Source organism: Chrysemys picta, chromosome 9 (assembly GCF_011386835.1).
Source record: "Chrysemys picta bellii isolate R12L10 chromosome 9, ASM1138683v2, whole genome shotgun sequence".
Taxonomy (NCBI): Eukaryota; Metazoa; Chordata; order Testudines; family Emydidae; genus Chrysemys; species Chrysemys picta.
Window position 1 is genome coordinate 58,204,728 of NC_088799.1, and position 20,977 is coordinate 58,225,704.

Genomic DNA, 20,977 nt, shown 5'->3' on the forward strand with positions numbered 1-20,977 from the left:
AACGTGTCCAGGCTTAATTCGATTTAACGCTGCTAAAGTCGACCTAAACCCGTAGTGTAGACCAGGCCTAAGAGTGATTTTCCTGACACCAGCAGAAAGCCATAGGCCCAGCATGTTGGGATTCACTATCGTTTGGAAACTGGGTTGGGAGGCTGGAACAAACTTGACAGAGCGTATATGGAAGAATTTGCATGCATTATAACAGAACAAAAACACTTAAAATAATCTCAACTAGGCACTAAAATATAGTCTGTTCTCCAGCCATACATATTGTCAGTAAGATTTGTTCTGAGTTTTTAAAAGGCTGCAAGAATGTTGGGTGCTATTTAAAATTTAAATCTGCATACATGTGCTGTGCTGTGCTGATCTTACTGCAGTGTCATGCAATGGCATGACTCGTACTGGTAAAAATGTGGTGGTAATCTACCCAGGCTCTGCCCACAACTACAGAAAAGCTGAAATTCTGCTAAAACTATCAGAAGTGAAACAGTTAATGATGCTGGCCTTGCAAAACCAAGCAAAAACCACAGCTGACTTAAAAAATTCAAGGCCTTCTCTATAAATGATAAGAAACAAAAATAAAGGAACAAGCCTAATTTTTAAAAGAATAATTTGCAGATCACTTTGACAAGAAACAAACAACAAATTATTGAATAGAAACAGCACTCCCAGGTGGTGGAACCTTGTCTACCATGACTCAGTCCAGATGTATTTTTTAAACCATTTTTAATACAGTTTTAAGTATGTTTGATGGGGGTGAAAGGTGCCAGATTGACAGCCCTGGGGATTGAAGGCCAGTATTTATTATAGACAAGATACAGCATATACGGAGACAGCATATGCTTCTTCAACACTGTCCTTGTCAATGTATCCCGGGGAGGCGCCCCTAGAAGGGAAAGGTGTGTTCATTCTTTCCGGCTCATTTAGGCCCGGATCTTGCCAGACCCATGCGGGAAGATTCTTACACCCTTGCATAGTCCCAGGGAAGTCAATGACGCTGTGCACAGACAGAGCTCCTCCCTCGTGGATCAAGGCCTGAGTCATTTGCCTCTGTGTTGTTCAGATGGCCAACAAGGAGGCCAGTGCTGATGGTAGCTTTTTATTGCCACTAAGAATGGGACTCAAGCCGTCTGGGCACTTCACATAAGACATGAGATCACCATTAGATGGTAACAGCATTTAGCTTGTCAAACCAGTCCCCTTGAGGCAGAAGGCTCTGCGTCCCATCACCCATCCCACATGGGATTCTGTAGGAGTGGAACAGTATAGTTTTGCAACTCAAGGAGTAGTGATGGCAAGTTAAGGAAGGGTGCTTGTTGCATTCCATAAGGGGGGAATCCGAGTGGCCAAAAGAGTGGTTGTGGCTTTTCTAAAGTCTTTTGGGAATGACCAATCAGCTTCTGCCCCTGGCACCTGAATAAAGTACTCTGGGAATTACTCTCAAAGTTCCTTGCTCAAAAAAAAAAAAGTTTAAAAGTTTAACAATTTTTTTAATTTAGAGTTTTTATAGGGGTAACTTCACAATAACATTACATCTCTCAGCATTCTTCACATCATTCGTTAGTGGCCAAAACAGGCACAAAATGTGACTGTGTCTGTTGTATTTCTCAGCTCTGCTCTTTTGTCTCTCTGGAACACGTAACACCCAAGAAAGATTTCAGAGACTGGAAATTAGGTGCTTCTCTGAAGCTATAATCTGCAGGGTTTGACTGTGGGTAGCACACACAATACCGAATATGATTTTTCTTCATCTATACACTGGGCACCAGGTCATGGTCAGCATCAGGCCAGCAAGGCTGATTCTTCACAACTGTGTTCAAACATGGTAAACTTCTGTAAGGTAGCCACTCCGTAGGAGTTTGTTCTGATGATAGGAGTACTTGTGGCACCTTAGAGACTAACACATTTATTTGAGCATAAGCTTTCATGGGCTACAGCCCACTTTATCAGATACATAGAATGGAACATATAGTAAGAAGAGGTTTTTTTCTCCTGCTAATAATAGCTCATCTTAATTAATTAGCCTCTTAGAGTTGGTATGGCAACTTCCACCTTTTCATGTTCTCTGTATATATCTATCTATATATATATATATCTTCTTACTATATGTTCCATTCTATGCATCTGATGAAGTGGGCTGTAGCCCACGAAAGCTTACGCTCAAATAAATTTGTTAGTCTCTAAGGTCCCACAAGTACTCCTGTTCTTTTTGCGGATACAAACTAACATGGCTGCTACTCTGAAACCTGTTCTGATGATGTAACTTGATAGCTAGCTGATGAGCTCTGTTGTGGGGGAGGGAGTAGGGCGGAACCAGATGCACCTGGAATTACCATTTACGTGCTCATGCAGTTTCAGTTGAGTTCTGATTAATCTATCTCTTTCTCTTAATAAAGCTGGTTATTTTTCTAGCTGATCCCTACAGTTCATGCATGTAAAATGCTCCTGATGGAACATGCTGACCTGTCTCTGTTAACATATACTGCACAGCAGCTGGGCACAGTAATTTATAAAACAACTAAAGTTATTAACCTGGCTTTTCCATGCTCATGAAGACGGTTTCTCCAGAAAGTGGAAAGAGGGTGAGCATGTCCTTAAAGACCATGTTGTGTTTGAAGGTGTTTCCAGAGAAGAAAACAGACAGGAAGTCTGTCTGGGCACCAACACTTAAGACATACCAGTACACCACTTGATGCAGGCAAAGTTTCAGGTGCAGGTTGTCAAAGATGTAGCCATTAATACCTGGAAGAGGCATAAAGTGTGAGAAGTTTTATCAGTGCTTTGGTCTCACATGGCGGCTAACCTTTTATATTTTAGCTGGGTGTGACAATACAGTTAAGGCTTCAGTTCATTCCCGGGCAACAAGCAGCTGTTGATCACATTCCCCCTCCAGAAGGAGCCCATATCAGGACAGTCATGGCCAGCTTACACTCAAGAAAGAACCCAAGATCAGGTCATTCATTGCTAGCTAATATCAGTTAACACTGATCTACCATAATTGTGCTGAGCCAATAAGTAAGATAGGTCCTTATGTATGAATAATCCTGGTTTTTTCTTCAGTCCTCTACTTACAGCTCACACCCTGGGATACTCACTGTGGATAACATTTGAGGCATAGAATTCAGGATCCTGGGGGTTCACAGTAGCTGCATCTGTGCAGAACCTCTGTATATTTTCTGGCAGGTACCAGCTGTGGTTTTCATCAAAGACCGAAAACAACACAAACCTAGTCTCATCCGACATCATCTGGGAATCACAGAGGAAGAGGGTTATTCATAATCTGGGATGGCTCTGGCCTGGATGTAAACTGACACTCAGAGGTCACAGTGTGCCTGCCAACTATCACCCAAGACTGGGCAGGATGTTGGTACTGCACCCAGGCCCACCAGGTGGCAGCCTTAGCTGCTGTGCCCAGCAATGCATTTAATCCCTGCCCTGAACAACAGCCTGATTGCTAAAGGCCTATGGGCCCCTGATTGGATGGACAGGAGCACTCTCCCTGGGTACCTGGACTATAGAAACGCCCCAACAGGAAGAGGAAGCTGTCTGAGCAACAGACTATTGTCTGCTGGTTGCTGCCTCTCCCAACCCAGCCTTGTTTCGTCGCCTGACCTCGCCTCCCCAACCCACTGACCCAGCCCCTGGGCTTGGATCTTTTGCCTACTGACCTCCAGAGAGCTCTGACCATTGTCCTGGCTGCCTCTGATGCAGACTGACCTGCTGCTACCCCACCACTGTGCGCACATTTGATTCCTGCTCTGGCCTGCCCACCCACCGCTTCAGCCAGTGGGCACGACAACGCTCTCAGCCAGCTAGTGGAGTCCTGTGGCTGCACATCCTGTGTGTGCATGTATCCAGCATATGGCTGCTGCTAAACTCCAACCTAGAGCCTCACGGTATGTAGGCAGCAGCTATATTAGGTGAGTTCAGAGATGGTAGATTCCAGAGTGAGCTGCAGCAGCCAGGCTGAGCACGTCTGAGCATGAAGCTGCTCTGTGTTCATGTTACAACCAGGGTTGGGAAAAGCTCTTTGCAGAAAGCACAACTCATGCCTCAACCCAAAGAGAAGCACTGGAAATGTGCCATGAAAGCTTGCTCTTGCAAGTCTCCTTGCCCAGGAGTGCGCTCTGGAGGAGCAGACACGTGCTAGATGCTCATCCAAAGCAAACGTCTGAACCTTTGGGGCCAAATTCTACCTTCACTGACACTAACACAACCCTGGCAGTAGCCAAAAGCCCAGTCACTGACCATACGTATTGGGGATTTAAGAAAATGTCAATAGATTTTGTTGTCAGAGCTCATTAATTTTAACTCCCAATGTCTTAAGAGGACATTGAAGGGATCAGCACTCTGTAGGATTGGGCCCTTGCTCAGGGCCACAGAGACAGGACTAGAACAAAAACAAATACTCTGTCTCATGAACAGGGTGCGTGATACTCTGGGGAGATGGGATCAGCCCCACCTGTGTGATAAGGGATTTGCCTCATCAAAGAGTTGAAAGAGCTCAGTCTGGGATGTGCAGCCATGAGCCAGGGTTTGCAGAAAGCTGGGTTCTCCATGGGCACCAGCTTGGGGCTGAGTGCCCTGTGTTGGAGCAGGGAAGACACCAAGGTAACCCAGAAAGGGGCTGGGACCAGGACGCAAATGGTGGGCTAAAAAGACACCCATGGAGGGCAGAAGAACCTTTTTGTTTGTTGGGACTTTTAGCTGGATTGTTGTTATCCTGGAAGGGGTCATGTTCATTGTAACACTGCTGGAGGGTTAAGCCACATCTCCAGCATTGACCTGTGTTGGAGAGCTGAGGAGATCTACTTCAGGGAAGGAAACTGAGGCAGGGAGTGCTGGCAGTACTATGCTTGGGCAAAAAGGAGTGCTATGGGGTGGCCATGCCTTATGACACACTCCCTCGCTCTTAATGTTGCTGCTACACTACTATGCACCTGGTGCCATGGATATGTTAGTGACCTATGCACTTATGAGGCTGTTTCCTCTCAGGCAGTGCAGCCTAGTGAATAGAGCACTAGACTGCAATTTAGGAGATCTGGGTTCTATTCCCAGCTTTGCCACTGGCCTACTGGATGACCTTGGGCAAGTCACTTCCCCTCCCTATGCCTCAGTTTTCTCATCTGTGCAATGGGGATAATGATCCTGACTCCTTGTGCTTTGAGATCTACGGATGAAAAGATCTAGGGATTATTATTATTCCAGAATCATTGAGATCTTTCAGGGGCAGGAGAGCATAGGTGTGAGTTACAATGTGAATCATTTCATATAACCCAACTGCTGTGTTTCTGTAACATCAGCTCTGATCTCAGATACTTAGTAATGTAAGTTACCCATCATATGGATATATGACCAGGCACTTGACAGCAGAACAAGCTGTCCAGAGCAGGTAACCATACGTCTGCACTGAAATCAAGGCAACAGACACAGGTTTTGTCAGTTCTGATTAATATTGGTGTCATGGAAAGTAAAGACTAAATTCTGCAGCCCTTTAGCCAAGCAAACCTCTCACGTGAGCCAGTGGGAGATTTGCCTACATAAGGGCTTTGGGATCTGTCCCTAAGGATGAAAAATTAGCAAGCAATGATGCATTATCACAATGGGAAAATTCAAATGTTGGGAAGCTGCGGTGTAGTGTCACTATGTCGCACCGCAATGGCTTTGTCCTGCAGCTCCAACAGGAAAGGAATGGGACTCCAGCACACTTTGGCCACACCTCCCACCTCCGCCATGGCAGGTGGTTACGCTGAAAGGAAAGAGCTCACCTGATTCCCTCTCTGATCCATTGATTCTTTAGAGCAGATCAAGAGGGGGCCGATTAGCCCCGAGGCCGTGTCTCGGACTGGGTTGATGGAGCTGTAGTAGAAATGAGTCAGGCAGCGAGGATCTGAGCCAGCCGGCCCATCCTCAGTCGTCACTTTCCAGCTGTACTTGAATGACTGGCCAGGCTCAATAGGTATATCCTTCACATCTTTATCTGGTAACAGACAACCCCAAGAGCAATTCATTAGGTTTGGGCATTCGGTGGAGGGGGTAATCCTACTTATAAAATGGGCTGGAGGAAGGAAGGGATTGAATGGGACAAGTAGGAATCAAGATCATACAAGCATCCTGTAGAAGCAGCCGAAGGTCCAGAACAAGCATCCAGATCCAGAAGCAACACAACAGTGTTTAGATTACAGGATTGAGGCTTCTCTTGTGGGGACTGCTGGCCCAACCCCAATCAGAGCTCCTGAAATCTCATGAGAAAGCCTGATCCCACAACACTTCCAGCCCAAGGCCATGAGCCAACAAAGCAATCCTCTGCAGGAAGGGCACTGGGCCTTAAACATGTGCTTAAAGTTCAGCACACACTTAGGTGCTTTCCTGAATCAGGACCACATTTGCAAACCCAAGCAGCCAGTACAGTATGAAGGGAAGGTTTGAAGACTTCTCTGGAGGTGCTAGTACTTGCCTGAGCCAAACAGAGCCAGGGATGGAAGGGAAGGTTTGTGCCTAATTTTGAAACCACTTATGAATATCATGGGCTGAGTTTGATCTGAACTCAAATTTATCTGGGTTGTGTCATGCTGAGTGGGGATTATAGGTGAAATGGCAAGGGAATAGATAGGGTGAAGAGTGATGCAGGGAAGGGCAGAATGACAGACAAATACAGAATAACTGAGAAAAGAAGGTTGGTTAGACGACAGAAAACGCTAACATCAAATAAATACAGTGATGATACCTGCTCAAGGCAATTGCTTATGCCCAATATGCTTCTGAAGGGGGCTCATCCATCCCTAATGCCAAGCCCAAGTTGCTAGAAAAATTTGGATTTAATTGATCACCCTTAAATTATGGTACAATAATTGTTAGGCAGAGATCCCACAAAGATGGGTGAGTGTTCTGCCCAATTTATAGCTGGGGAAATGGAGTCACCAAGCATGGAGGTGACTTGCCCACAGTCATGTAGTGAGTCAGTGGCTGAGCCAGGAACAGAACTTAGCTGTCCTGGAGGAAAGCACTAGCTTAAATTAAATCATAGGGGGGCAAAAAAAGAGGGAGTTGCAAATCTGAGCTAGTTTTATGAAACCTGAAACCACTGGTTCCTCTCCTTTTTTTGGAGGTTCACATGCCTGCTAGGAGCAGCAGCAGAGGAGCTCGTTCATGCACTGCGATTGTTGTCCTAGATAGTTTTAATCCTTAAGAAAGAGGAGGGAGACAAAAGCTGCATGATGCCCACCCAGGAATCAGGATGGCTCCTAAGTAACAGTGTCTCCCAAAGATTCCCACCAGGTGGCAGCCCAGCAGTGGTTGGAAGGCCAGATGGTAACCTAGCAACTGCACACAGGAAAACAAGAAACAGTACCAGGAGGATAAGCTGAACCAGAGGGAAACCCCAAACTAAAGCAGAGCAGGAAAGCGCTTATGTGCCCAGCTCATCCATCCTGGCAGCATCAAAATGGAGGATTCTTGCCCAGGGAGTATTTCACTAATGCCACAAAGGGCCCGATTCTGCCACCCTCACACTAGTTTTATAACAGTGTTACTCTGCTGACTTCCATTAAATTACTCCTGATTTACACTGGTATAAATGAGGTAAGATTCCAGTCCTGTTGATTTCGGTACTGGTCACTGGGAAGGTGGCATAACTGGGTGGTTGTATTAAGTAAAATGGCAGAAAGAGGATTAGTGATTATCATTGTCCCCAATCAGGTGGTCCAGCAGCTAGGGCACTAGCCGAGGGCTTGGGAGACCTGGGTTCAATTTTGCCACAGATTTCTTGTGTGACCTGGGGCAAGTTGCTCAGTGCCTCAGTTTCCCATGAGTACAATGGGGATAATAGCAGGGCCCTGCCTCACACAGCTGTATGTGGCTAAATATATTAAAAACTGTGAAATGCTTTGAGATCTACTGCTGAAAAGAGCTAGGTATTGATTATATAATAAAAATACTGCATTATCCTACAGCAATGGCTCAAACCACTACAGCTGACAGCCATGTCACTACCATACGACACCACTGCTAATAAAGCAGTGTTTTATGTTAAGGAATTTTGTGATAAATGCCAATTGATCATTCAAAACACTTTTAGAACCATGCAAGTTTATTTAGTTGACTTTGCTTTAAGCTGTCATTTAAAACACATTTTATAGTTGTGTGGTTCCAGGAAGGTTTTTGGAAGGGCTGGTCAGTGTGAAATGTCCAGGGAATGAGGAGAAAGTGAAATATACAAGGCATATGCTGATCACTGTGCATGGGATGGGAAGGAATTTCCCCAGTGCACGTGTATGGCATCGCTCACTGGAAGGTGCATTATGGCAGTGGGTATTTCCTTCCTACAAAGCATTGCTGGTCACAGCCAAAGGAGGATACTGACTTGGATGATCTGATATGCTAAAGAAATCCTGTGTAAAGACAAGAATGTCTGAGGCTCGGTGATTCCTCCATTACTGATGAAGAGCAGCAGAGGAATCGGTTCTTGTTGTCTGGAAGCATCATGAGGGAACATGCGACCATAGAGTGCCCCTCATTGCAGAACTTCTGCAGGGGCAAGGAAACCCCAAGAGGTTCCCTTTCTGCAACCTCCTCTGAATTCTGCCATTGTGAGGCGGGGTTGGCTTCTCTGTGTAAGCAGCAGGAGATCTGGACTCCAGAACATGCAGATCTTCTCAGATCTTGGGGGCCCTAGAGAGGCCAGAGCTATCTGCATGAGGGAGGCCTCCACACTGCCTCCTGGACCCCTGTGGCTGACTCTCAGTTCCCTGATCAACAGGACCTCTCCTGTCAGCCCCTTCCCCAAAACCTCCCTCAAAGAGAAGGTTCCACAGTGCAGAGGGGTCTCTTATCAAGAGTTAATACAGTCTCAGGGGACCTCAGTACCCAAGTACTTTGAATAGGTAAAACAACCCATTTACTGCAGGCTTCACCAAACTCTCCTGTTCTGAGGTATGTGATCTTTGCCAACAGCTCTGCTAAATTCCAGTGACCTTCCTCAGCCAATCTCACCTTCAGAAGACTTCACTGGGTGATAGGAACTTATGCTGGTGAGCCCATGAGGGTAGATGTTGTAAGGCCGACTTGCTAGATTCTTGAACACAATCTGAAATGACAACAAACAACAATAACACTTAGCCCTCTATAGACCTGTGTCTTCAAAGCTTTCCTTATGGTCATTCATCTTCAGCAGTGTCTCCATGTTGTCTGGATTGGTCTTAGGCACACTTTGCCTTGCTATTGCAGGGGGCCTCGGGCAGAGGTGCACCTCAGTCCCTCCTGTTCTCTGTCTGTGGCACATAAGAGTCAAGTCTCCTGTGGGCTGTGATACTTTGGTCTCATTTCAGTTGTCGGGTTTAGTGTGGGGGTGCTGGTGGCCTGTGATGGCTGAAGGTCAGACTAGATGATCCAGTGGGTTTCTTCTGGTCTTAAACTCTATGACCCTGACTTTCTTTGAGGTCCCAGTTTCAGTCAGTCCATGGAAGAACATGGAAATGGCAGAATTATTAGAGGGTAGGGAAATATTATTGAGACCCATTTTACAGATGGGAAAAGTGAGGCCCAGAGTGGCTGAGACTGATTTTTTAAAACATGGGTGCCCATAATTGGACACTGAATCCATAAGAGACTTGAGTAAGTGGCCTGATTCACAGAGATGCTGAGCACCCACAACTGCCATCTGCCTCAAATGCAATCATGGGTGTGTGGCGTTTCTGAACATCTGCCCAATCAAATAAATATGGAGATAAGTGCCATCCCAGTTTGAAGTCTTTGGCCTCAGTTCCTTGCTATCAGCTACACAGCAAATCAAAGAGACTAGAACTAGAATCCGCTGAATCATAACCTGTTCTCACCAGAAGCCCACTCTGCCTCTTGGTAATGATAAACAAGTCAAGCAGCCGGTTAATAAGAGTACAGTGACATAGGCTGTGCGTATAAAGCAGCCTCCCCCAGGTACTGTACATCCTAAATTACCCGTGCAATCAACACATAGTTGGAGAAGACTCAAGGAAGGAAGTGGACAGATATGTCTCAGAAGAATGTGTTGGAAGGCACGTACTGTACCATGTATGGGTTAGTATGATTACTAAGCACAGCTGATTGCATTAAAGACAAGTCAAGAGCGTTGGGCCAAATCCATCCCACGTGAATTTCCACTGAAGTCAATGAGGCTTTTACCTCTAGATTTCAATAGCAACTGAAAGAAGTGGTGGACACTAGCTACTACAAGGGACTCAGTAAAGAATTTGTGTCAGACCATAGGGATGAATAGGGAACCAGGAAGAAGAACAGTAATGAATCTTCAGAGTTTACCTTTCCCATCCCTCTTGCCAGAAAGCCGTCTCTCTCTTTCTCTTACCATAAATTGATCCCCAACTTCTCCTTTAAGGACAGGTCCCAGAATTCCTGTGTCACGTTGATCTGATACCTTGCGCTTCTTAAAGGTCCCATCCTCATATTCCACAAACATCACCTTCTTATACTTTGAACCAATTCGCTGAGGACCAGCTTCCAGAAACTGACTTGTGTACCTTCTACAGGGGAGAGAGGGAAAGGAAAAATGAGTGAGCCCAGGCGGAGGGCACAGGAGCTGTTTTTTTACTATTATCACCATCATTATTATTAATAATAATTGTATAATAATAAATTTGTTATTGTGGTAGTGCGCACAGGCCCCAATCATGGATCAGGGCCACATTGTTCTAGGCACCGTACAGAAACAGAATGAAAAGGAAGTCCCTGCCCTGAAAAACAATGCAACAAAATACAACTTTTCCACAACCCTAAGATTGGATTCAAATGCAGGCTATCAATTCTATAAGGGAGGAAGCCTGCACCAGATGCAGTTGTAGGACACTGTTGACCATTATACACTGGGCTAATCTTACTAACTGAAAATCTTACTAATAAACCAGAAGCAGGCAAAAAATCCAATTGTCCCTGTAAAAAGGAAAAATATCAAAACCAGATCATAGTATACCCAAAGTATAAAATGGTACTAGCAGTTCCCGTTATTTGGAGTTTAGAGAAGTAATGAACCGCATAGATAAAAAGATAAAAGGCTGTAAAGCAGCTAGTTAAGAACGATCTCGCATTATCAATATGCATTATTCACACCACATGTATTAATATGCATTAAGCACATAATATTAATATAACATTATGTTGTGTGTGTATATATATATTTCTAGCAGTTATATGGCCTAAATTGGCCTATGTCTTTCTATAATCCTGTTCACTTACGCTAAGTATCCCAGAACAGTTTGCAAAGCTGAAGTCAGCTTTGGAGTTAGAAAACAGGAAACTTGTCAAAGGCAAAATCCATTAATGTTCTGCCCTAATACAGATACTTTCTCGGATAAGTATCTGAAGTGCTAGTAAAGAAGGTACAGAAAAATGGGGAATGGGGAAAAATTGATGTTTGGGTTTTAGTGAAGTGTGAAGGGGTTTGTAACCTCTAAAATCATCCTATAAATACTACCAGCTGAAATGTGTAGCTCTGGGAGCATACCTTCTTTGTAAGGTGAATTTAACAACAATACGGCATCCCAGAAACTGGTATTGTATTGAACCATTTTTCCGGTATTGGCTTTTAGCAATAAACCTGGCTGATATTGGTTATCGGGCTCCTGAGTCTCTTTCATAACAGACCCAAGTGTGGTCACACTATTGACTACACAATTTAATAACAAGAGGTTAGTTATCGGTGTCCTGACCTGGCAGCAGCTAGTTGCTGTAGCAGAGCAGTGAGCCTGGCACTTGCCCGCATGTGCTGAGGTCACTGCCAGAGGTGCCGAAATCACATGGCTGAGTAAACTCCTTTGTTTGGCCAAGGCAGCGTCCTCTTACTACCCTGATCTGGAAGGACCCCCTCTATTAGCGCATTCAGCCCTCGGCTTCCCTGCAGACAAGAGGCCCAGTCAGTGCTAACTGGGACAGTGAGTTTTGAGAGGTTGATACTTGTCCTTTGGGGGCTGGGCTGAGACTCTACATGGGAAAGCAGAACCCTGTGACCCTGCTTAATACCCAAGCAAGCCTGCGTGAGTAGAGCGAGTGGGATGACTGGTGACAACTGTCACTACCAGGCAGTGCTGAGTAAGACACTGCTATGATAGAATTCTCAGATTACTGCTACCCAGAAGGAAGTGGAGCATCATTAGGGGCTAATCTTGTCTTGTATCTGGTATGGATCCATCTTCTCAGGACAATGCAATCACATCTCTAAGCTGCAAAAATACAGGGCCAAAGGAATCCCTGGTGTATCTCCATTGAAACCAGCAGAGCGGTAGCATCCAAGAAAGTGGCCCACCATGGCACCCTCACAGGTTAAGAGGGCAAAGTGGGCTGGGTATTTCAGCACCAACTACAGAACACTCTGTTCAGAGGACTAGTACCACACAGCTCCCTCCAGAACTCTACCTGTGCTACTAGTAAGTGGCTTGTGAAAAGTTAGTGACTACTGGTACAGTAGATCAAACAATTCCCTTTCTCCCAGGAGCTGACTGTCATTTCCACAACTTTCCCAGCCTCTGGCAAGGGACCAAACAGAGCCTCATGCTCCGGTACTGCGCGTGCTGCCTCGGGCTATATTAGATTGCTCACCCAGCCTTTATTCTGGGGTAGTCCTTTTTGCCATGCTGATGGTATTGTCTAATCTAATACACCCTCAGATAGGATTCTTAATGACAACAGTTCCCTTTAGATCAGGTTCCATGGGCAGAAAGTAAACCACATTATGGCTTTGGTGACTTATATGGCTCAGCCTACCATTTGCCAGCAGCAAGGAATATGGCTTAAATATAAGGGCCAAACTCAGCTCTCACTCCCCTGAGGTTGTGCAGTATACCTGAGAGAAGAACTTAGCCCACTCTCTTCTTGTCCTGAGCCTAACTCCTCAATGTAAGGAGGAAGAAGTAAGCTGCTAATGGAAAGGGTCTGGTTGAGGCTTCATGGTGATTTGAGGAAGAGAAAGAAAACTCAGAGGGGGAAAAGGGAACAGCTGGCCAAGCCTGTACTCACCCCAGGCCCTGGCCATGCTAACATGCTCTCACCTGTCCAGATAAGTGGGCATTATTGGGGCATAGTCCCAATCCACCTCCTCAGTTGCAATGTAATGAGTCCAGGTCACAGGCTCCTGCTTGGCAAAAGCGCGTGCGCCAATCAAGGGGGAAGAGTCACTCTCATCAAATACAATCACTGTGTTGTCCAGATCATAGTTGTCATCATAATAGTCTTCATCTGGTGCATCTATGGCCAGCCTCATCTTCATCTTGGGCTCTTCCAGGCAGACTTCCACACTGATGTATGCTTCCATGCCAGCTGGATTCAAATAGGCCAGGCAGAAACATCAATGTCTGTCTGTCTCACTCACTCATACCTCTGGATATTGTTTCACTAGTATCCCATTTACCTGCCTCTACATCAGATGGACATACAGCTATCTAGCCATATTGTATCTGTCTTGGTAAGTAGGTTGAGGTGGAGAGACAGATGAGGAGAGTGATTAGGAGAGGAATTAGATAGGTTAGTAGAGGAGGGCAGGGATTTATATATATGTATCCATAGATGACTTAAGACAAATGTACAGCCAACAGACTCCAGTGCAGCCAGATGGGAGAGGTATTACAGCCACTACCTCTGCAAAGACAGAATTAATTATACATTGAGGCCTAGGTTAGCTTCCAATTAATTGCTGCACTATCTGGAGAAATTTGTGGTGGTCTTTTTGCTTCTTGAAATAACATAGGAAAAAACAAATCTGGGAAAGATTCTGGACCAAATTCAGAGATGATGCTAAATAATTTCAAGTGGGCCTCTGTAATTCTCCTCCCTCTTACACCTGTATTATACTGGTATAATACCACTGGCATTCATGGAATTACTCCTGATTTATCCAGTGTAAGGGAGAGGAGACTGCTTCAATTTTACAGCCTGTTAGATTTTCTAAGATGTGCTTATTTCCTGACTCACACATCCACTCATCAATTTGTAACCAACAGCAGAAGTTCTGAGTTTCCCCCAGGCCTAAAGGAGTCCAAGATGGCAAATCTCACAAGTTTAATGGCTGGAAGAGAGGACAGTAGCAAGAAAAGTAGTAGGCAGGAGAAAGAAGGTGCAGAGGCACCGACTTCCTGAGTTCCCAGGGGGTGCTCAACCCTGCTCCTGCTCCACTCCACTCCAGGCCCAGCCCCCACTCCACCTCTTCCCCAAAGCCCCACCCCCACCCCGCCTCTCTCCACTCTGTTCCGCCCCGCCTCTTCCTGCCCCTGCTCTTTCCCTTCCCCCCAGCACCTCCTGCATGCCGCTGAACAGCTGATCCTCAGCGGGCAGGAGGCACTGGGGGGGAAGGGGGGGGGAGGAGGGAGAGGAGCTGATTGGTGGAGCTGCCAGTGGGTGCTGAGCACACTTTTTTTTTCCTGTCGGTGCTCCAGCCCCAGAGCACCCACGGAGTTGGCGCCTACGAAAAGGTATAAGTTAAATAGCCCCACTCCCACTTTCAGCTCCTCAGTGTGCCAATTACACCAACCTTAGATCCCCTTGCAGATGAATAGAAGGGGTGTGACTGGGTCTAGGCAAGTCTAACTGAGCATGAGGGAGCTGTGAGTTGTGTCACCTCACACATCTCTGATTCCAGCCCATCCTCTCTCTCCTGACCTCTCCGAGCCTGATGGCTGGTGGATGTTACCTTGCTGGTGGGCCGGGATTTGACAAAACATTAGGAACCTGCCGCTGGTGGTGGGCATGGTCTGAGCCGTGAGGAAGGTGGCTGGTGAGATTTCTAAGGTTGCATGCCGGTGGCTCCTCACCAAGAATGTGTGGCCCTCAAAGAAAATAGAGTGCACTTCCGGGGCGGTACCCAGCCCAATGACATGCCAATAGACTGGTCTTTTCTGGCACAAGTGGAGATCTGCCAGGAAGAGAGGGGAAATGCACCAATGAGAGAACAGCTTATAGAATCACACAGCTATAGTCTCCAGTCCACCCAGAGACACCAATGGGCCAACCCCTGACTGGTGCTAAGCTCTGGGAACCTGTCATGCCAGGATCTCTGACTTCTGTTGGGAACTGCAGATGCTCAACACCTCTTAGCATCTGGGCCAAGGGAGTAAGGACTGAGCAAAAAAAGAGGGACTGATCCTGAAGTGAATGGGAGTTTTGCCATTGACTTTAATGGGAGATGGGGTCAGGCCCAGATTAGGGACTTCAAGTTCTGGCCCATAGGAATTAGGGATGGAAAGGACTCTCCACCTAGAAACACTTGCTGTTCCTCTTCACTTCTCCCCCTGCTTTTTCCTCAGGCAGACTTTTGGGGTACAATTCTTGACTCTGCATCGGTAAAGACACCTGGGCATTTTGCCACTGACTATCATGGGAGTGTGACAGGGCCCTTCAAGATGGAATCCAGATAAAATATTGCTGTGTTGTCTACTCCATCCCTGGTCAGTGCTGGATTGTCTCCTGCTATATTTCCTCAGTGCTCCCTCTACACTAGTGTTGGAGATTCCCAGCGCTGAGCCTGCCACCCATTCATTAGTATAGTACAGAAAGGCTAAAAGCAGGGCCCAGTGTGCTACACTCTGTGCAAACATCTAGTAGAAGACAGTCCCTGCCCTGGAGAGCTCCCAGGCAGGGCTGGCTTTAGGAAGTGCAGGGCCCAATTCAAACATTTTCAGCAGGGCCCCAGCAGGGATGACTAACAAAAAAAAAAAAAAACATGTAAAAAAAAGCCTTTCATTTCTTCCATGTATTATTTACTTTCCATAACTATATAATTTTATTACTTATATAGTTATGTACATTGCGACATATATGCTGTTGATTATTATTAATGAGCTCGGTTTAACGTGTGGGTCCCAGCTGCTCCCTGTCCCCCTCATTGAAGCAGGTGTGCAGGGTTACTGCCCTGGGAACTGCAGGGCACCAGTGGACATGGGACTGGCTGGAGGCAGGGCAGGGGCTGACTGGAGGTAGAGTCTGGCTGCAGGCAGGGCAAGGGATGCGGGGCTGGCTGGAGACAGGGGTGTGTGGGGCGGGCTGGCTGGCTTCAGGCAGGGTCACAGGGGTGTGTGGCAGGGGTTGGCAGGGCTGGAGACAGAGGAGTGCAGGACTGGCTGGCTTCAGGCAGGGGGGTGCGGCAGGGGTTGGCTCAGGGCCGGCACCAGGCACCCGGCACCCAAGCACATGCTTGGGGCGGCACCTGGTAAGGGGCGGCGGGGGGAGCGCGGCGCGGCATTCCGCGGGGAGGGGGGGGCGCTCCGGCGGCGCGGCAGTTGGCGGGGGGCGGGCTCTGGCGGCGCGGGGGGCTCTGGCGGCGCTGCGCGGCACTCGGCGGGGGGGGCAGCGCGGGGCTCGGCGCTTGGGGGGGGAGTTCTGGCGGCGCTCGGCACGGGGGTGGGACGGGCTCCGGCATGCGGCGCTCGGCGGGGGGGCGGCACGGGCGCGGCGCTGCAGGGGGGTTCCGGCGGCGCTCAGCAGGGGGCGGGGGCGGGCTCCGGCGGCGCGGCGCTCGGGGGGGGTGTTCCGGCGGCGCTCGGCGCGGGGGGGGGGGGGGCGGCCTCCAGCGCTCGGCGGGGGGGGTGGCGCGGGGGGTGGCGCTCGGGGGGGTTTCTGGCGGCGCTCGGCTGGGGGGGGCGGCGCGGTGCTCGGCTGGGGGGCTCGGGAGGCGGCGCTTGTCTGAGGGGCTCAGGGGGCGGCGCTTTTTTTTTTTGCTGCTTGGGGCAGCAAAAAAGCTAGAGCCGGCCCTGGGTTGGCTGGAGACTGTGCTGGGGATGCAGGGCTGGCTGCAGGCAAGGCAGGGGGTGCAGGGCTGGCTGCAGGCAGGGCAGGGGGTGCAGGGCTGGTGCGGGCAGGGGTGTGTGTGGGGCTGGCTGGCTTCGGCCAGGGCCGCAGGGGTGTGTGGCAGGGGTTGGCTGGAGACAGGGCAGAGGGTGCGGCAAGGGTTGGCTGTGGGCAGGGCTGGCTGCAGGCAGGGCAGGGGGGGCGGGGCTGGTTTGGGCAGGACAGGGGGTGCAGCAGGGGCTGGCTGCGGGCAGGGGGTGCAGGGCTGGCTGGAGACAGGGGCTGGCTGCGGGCAGGAGGTGCAGCAGAGGCAGCTGGAGCCCCGGCCCTTTAAATAGCCCCTGGAGCCCCCCGCTATCCCAGGGCTCTGGGGGCTATTTAAAGAGCCCGGGGCTCCCCTGCTTCTACCGCCCCGGCCCTTTAAATAGCTGAGGGAGCCCTGGGGAAGCGGTGGGGCTCCAGTGGCTATTTAAAGGTAGAGGTAGCGGGAGCCCCGGACTTTTTAAATAGCCCCCAGAGCCCCACAGCCCTACCCCATGGCTCCAGCAGTGAGGCTCTGGTGGCAATTTAAAGGGCCTGGGGCCCCAGGCCCTTTAAATTGCCCCCTGGGGAAGATGGGCCACGCCGGTACGCCGTACTAGGGCTTGGGCGCGGGGCCCTCTTAGGTGCGGGGCCCGATTCAGGGAAATTGGTTGAATTGGTCTAAAGCCGGCCCTGCTCCCAGGCTAAATAAACAAGACAGACAAAGGTGGGAGAAACGGATCCCTAGGGAGGCTAATCCACAGCCTAGCAGATCTCAATCTCAGGAATTTTTTCTTGGCTTCCAGTCTAAATATCCCTTCTCTTCAGGTGTTCCTATAACCCTGCTGTGTCACTCTAAGCAATCTCCCTCCTGCACTGCTCCTAGACCCCCCTTCTCCCTCATCCTCCTTTCCCTTCCCCCACTCCACAGCATTCAGTACCGGGCAGAGAGCCGTTGATATAGCCGTTGATAGCGTGCAGCTGAGCCGGGGGCTGAGGAGTTCCTGTGTTGTTGGGCTCTGGGTACCAGCTCTTCCCTGGGGGGAGAGACAAAGAAGTTCGTTTTTAGCCAAATGCAATTCATGGTGTTTGATCTGCTGCGAGAGCTGAGGCCTTAGCGTCTGGAGCCTTGCAATCCTGGAGTGGGCAGCAGTGCGCTCTCGGGTGAGAGCCCCCTCACGCTGGGACTCGGTCCCCTGACTGTTCATTCTCCTGAACTGGGGGCGCCAGGCTATGCTGCCAGGCCTTTCCAGGCCGCAATCAGACTGCTGGTCAAACATTATTTTTTTATTTTGATTAATTTATCCTGTTTGATTGGATGTCCTGGGCCCAGCATGTTTCTGTGACGGACAGGGCTCCTTCAGAGCTCTGCCTTCGGTATATTTGGAGTGACTGCAGCACAGCACCTGTGCACTGTTGTTTAGGGTTACCATACGTCCTCTTTTTCCCGGACATGTCCGGCTTTTCGGCAGTCAAACCCCCGTCCGGGGGGAATTGCCAAAAAGCCGAACGTGTCCGGGAAAATGGCGGCTCTGCTCCTCCCCGACTCTTCGGCTCTGTTTAAGAGCCGGGCTGCCCGAGCGCTACCGGCTTCGGGCAGCCCCCGTGCCTCCAGACCCTGCGCCGCCGGAGCCTGGGAGGGGAAGTGCCCGGCTGGGGGCACAGGGTCCGGAGGCATAGGGGCTTCCCAAAGCCCGAGCGCTACCGGCTTCACGGTTTGCCGGGCAGCCTCCAGACCCTGCGCCCCCAGCTGGGCGCTTCCCCTCCAGGGTCTGGGGGCTGCCCGGCAAACCGTGAAGCCGGTAGCGCTCGGGCAGCCCTTTCCCCGTGGCTGGGAGTGGGAGGGAGGAGGGGACGGAGTTAGGGGGGAAGGGGCGGAGTTAGTGCGGGGAAGGGGCGGAGTTGGGGCAGGCTAGGGGTGGGGAAATGGGCGGGGCCAGGGCCCGTGGAGGGTCCTCTTTTTTTATTTATTAGATATGGTAACCCTACTGTTGTTCTGGGTGCTAATCAGTGAGGCCTCGGTGCAGCAAAGCAACTCAAGGACATGCATGACTTGCAGTGTGTGAGGTCAGCAGGACAAGTTAAAATTAAGCATGTACCCAAGTACTTTGCTGGGTCAGGGCCTTAGCACTTGGGTTATTGTGATGATGTGTGCATTCCAATTCCCTGAGATAGCTAGCTAGTTAGATCATATAGAAGGTGTGTATGGGGGGAGGGCTGTATGGCACTAGATAGATAGAGTTGTCAAGGCTGATTCCCCACTCTGGCACTTCAAGTGCAGAAGGTAGGGGCCGGCAAGGACTCTAAAAATTAATAGTTGCCACTCCAGGCTTGTATTAAACTCCCAAGGTTACAGCTTTTTTTTCCATAAAAGGGAGCTATCCCACTTCATTTATCACAAGAGTGTATGGCATTAGATAGATAGATAGATAGATAGATAGATAGATAGATAGATAGATAGATAGAGGGGGTGTACGGAAATAGATAGATTAGATTAGATATGTGGGTGTGTATGGCGATAGATAGATCCATCCATACATACATACATACATAGAGGGGTTGTATGGGGGATAGATAGATAGATAGATAGATAGATAGATAGATAGATAGATAGATAGATAGAAGAGGTGTATGGGGATAGAGACAGAGAGAGAGAGATGGGGGTATCTGGGGTAGTAAGGGGCTGATCCTGACAGGTGCTCAGTTCCCATTGTAAAGTGCTGAGTACCCTCTAGTCCCACTGAAGTTAATAGGAGTTGAGGTTGCTCAGCACCAGTAAATCTCATCACAATCTAGATTTCCTCTATGGGTTTGACTGCCCTGTGGTCTGAAGGCTGTTTTTTCCATATGCTAGTGGGAATGCAGGGGCGGGCAAAAATTCTTTGCACCTGGACATCATCAAGTGAGTTAGAGTCATGAGAGTCCCGCTCTGAGAATAAAACCAGTGGCCCAGTATGCTGAACCTCGTGGCCAGGTGGAGGTTATCTTCCAGAGCCGTGATGCAGGAGACCAGATTTCAAATACCAGTCCTGGTGTCTCACCCCTCTGGCTGGCAGAGTGGAGAATCTAGACTGCAGTCAGAGGTGGGACTGCAGCATAGGGATACAGACCCATGCTAGCTTTGGTCTAGCTAGCTCAGGTAACAATAGCAGTGAATCCACAACCGCCAGGGTAGCAGCTTGGACTGTCCAACCTCACTTAGGACCCTGGGTATGTGCTTGAGCAGCAAGCCTGAGCTGCTGTGGATTCATTGCTTATTAGATCAAAGCTAGTTCTGGTTTATCCCATGTGCTGCAGTTACACCTCCGACTGCAGTGTCGACACACCCACTGTGTTCAGACTCAACTCAGGAAGCAGCTCTGCAGCCAATCAAAAAAAAGAGACTTTGTTCTCTAGCCCCTTCTGCCAGCCTAAAAGCAAATAAATACATCAAAGAAGGAAACACCCAGACAGTGAACTCCAGCTACTCTAAGGTGCGTTCGGCTGGCTTTGTTTGTAATATTCCAGATGTGGCACAAACCCTCCCAACCAGCAGAATCTGACTACTCTAAAGCCAGGATACAGGATCTGGCCACCCTCATACCATGTACTTACCTTCATCAATCACCGAGAAGAGCAGCACGAATTCTTGCAACGTGCCCTGGGTTCCGTCTTTGGTCAGGGCTCCTACGAGCAAGAGGAGAGAGAGAGGTGATGCCACTGTTAAAGAAACAGCAAGGGTGGTGTTGTATCTCAGGGTATGTCTACACTACGAAATTAGGTCGAATTTATAGAAGCCGGTTTTATAGATATAGGTTTTATACAGTCGATTGTGCGTGTCCCCACATAAAATGCTCTAAGTGCATTAAGTCGGCGGACCGCGTCCACAGTACCGAGGCTAGCGTCGACTTCTGGAGCGTTGCACTGTGGGTAGCTATCCCACAGTTCCCGCAGTCTCTGCCACCCATTGGAATTCTGGGTTGAGATCCCAATGCCTGATGATGCAAAAACAGTGTCGCGGGCGGTTCTGGGTACATGTCGTCAGGCCCCTCCCCCTCCGTCAGAGCAACGGTAGACAATCGATTTGCGCCTTTTTACCTGGGTTACTTGTGCAGACAACATACCACAGCAAGCATGGAGCCCGCTCAGCTCACCATCACCATATGTCATCTGGGTGCCGGCAGACGTGGTACTGCATTGCTACACAGCAGCAGCTAAT

At 49.0% G+C, this 20,977-nt stretch overlaps 1 protein-coding gene across 8 annotated transcripts in view; it reads right to left on the minus strand.

Annotated features, from left to right (window-relative positions):
* The window catches only part of F8 (coagulation factor VIII), an 84,544-nt gene that overhangs the window by 47,437 nt on the left and 16,130 nt on the right, over positions 1 to 20,977 (minus strand). For 6 of the 8 annotated variants that reach the window (XM_042858749.2, XM_042858751.2, XM_042858750.2 and 3 more), the window contains 9 exons: positions 20,374 to 20,445; positions 17,721 to 17,816; positions 14,666 to 14,887; positions 13,032 to 13,299; positions 10,340 to 10,514; positions 8,992 to 9,085; positions 5,769 to 5,980; positions 3,096 to 3,246; positions 2,533 to 2,742 (listed from right to left, as the gene is read on the minus strand). In XM_042858749.2, the coding sequence (XP_042714683.2) occupies positions 2,533 to 2,742; positions 3,096 to 3,246; positions 5,769 to 5,980; positions 8,992 to 9,085; positions 10,340 to 10,514; positions 13,032 to 13,299; positions 14,666 to 14,887; positions 17,721 to 17,816; positions 20,374 to 20,445 (1,500 nt within the window). Of the gene's footprint in view, positions 1 to 2,532; positions 2,743 to 3,095; positions 3,247 to 5,768; positions 5,981 to 8,991; positions 9,086 to 10,339; positions 10,515 to 13,031; positions 13,300 to 14,665; positions 14,888 to 17,720; positions 17,817 to 20,373; positions 20,446 to 20,977 lie in introns of those variants that run through there. The other 2 variants (XM_065556273.1, XM_065556274.1) reach the window with 2 other exon arrangements.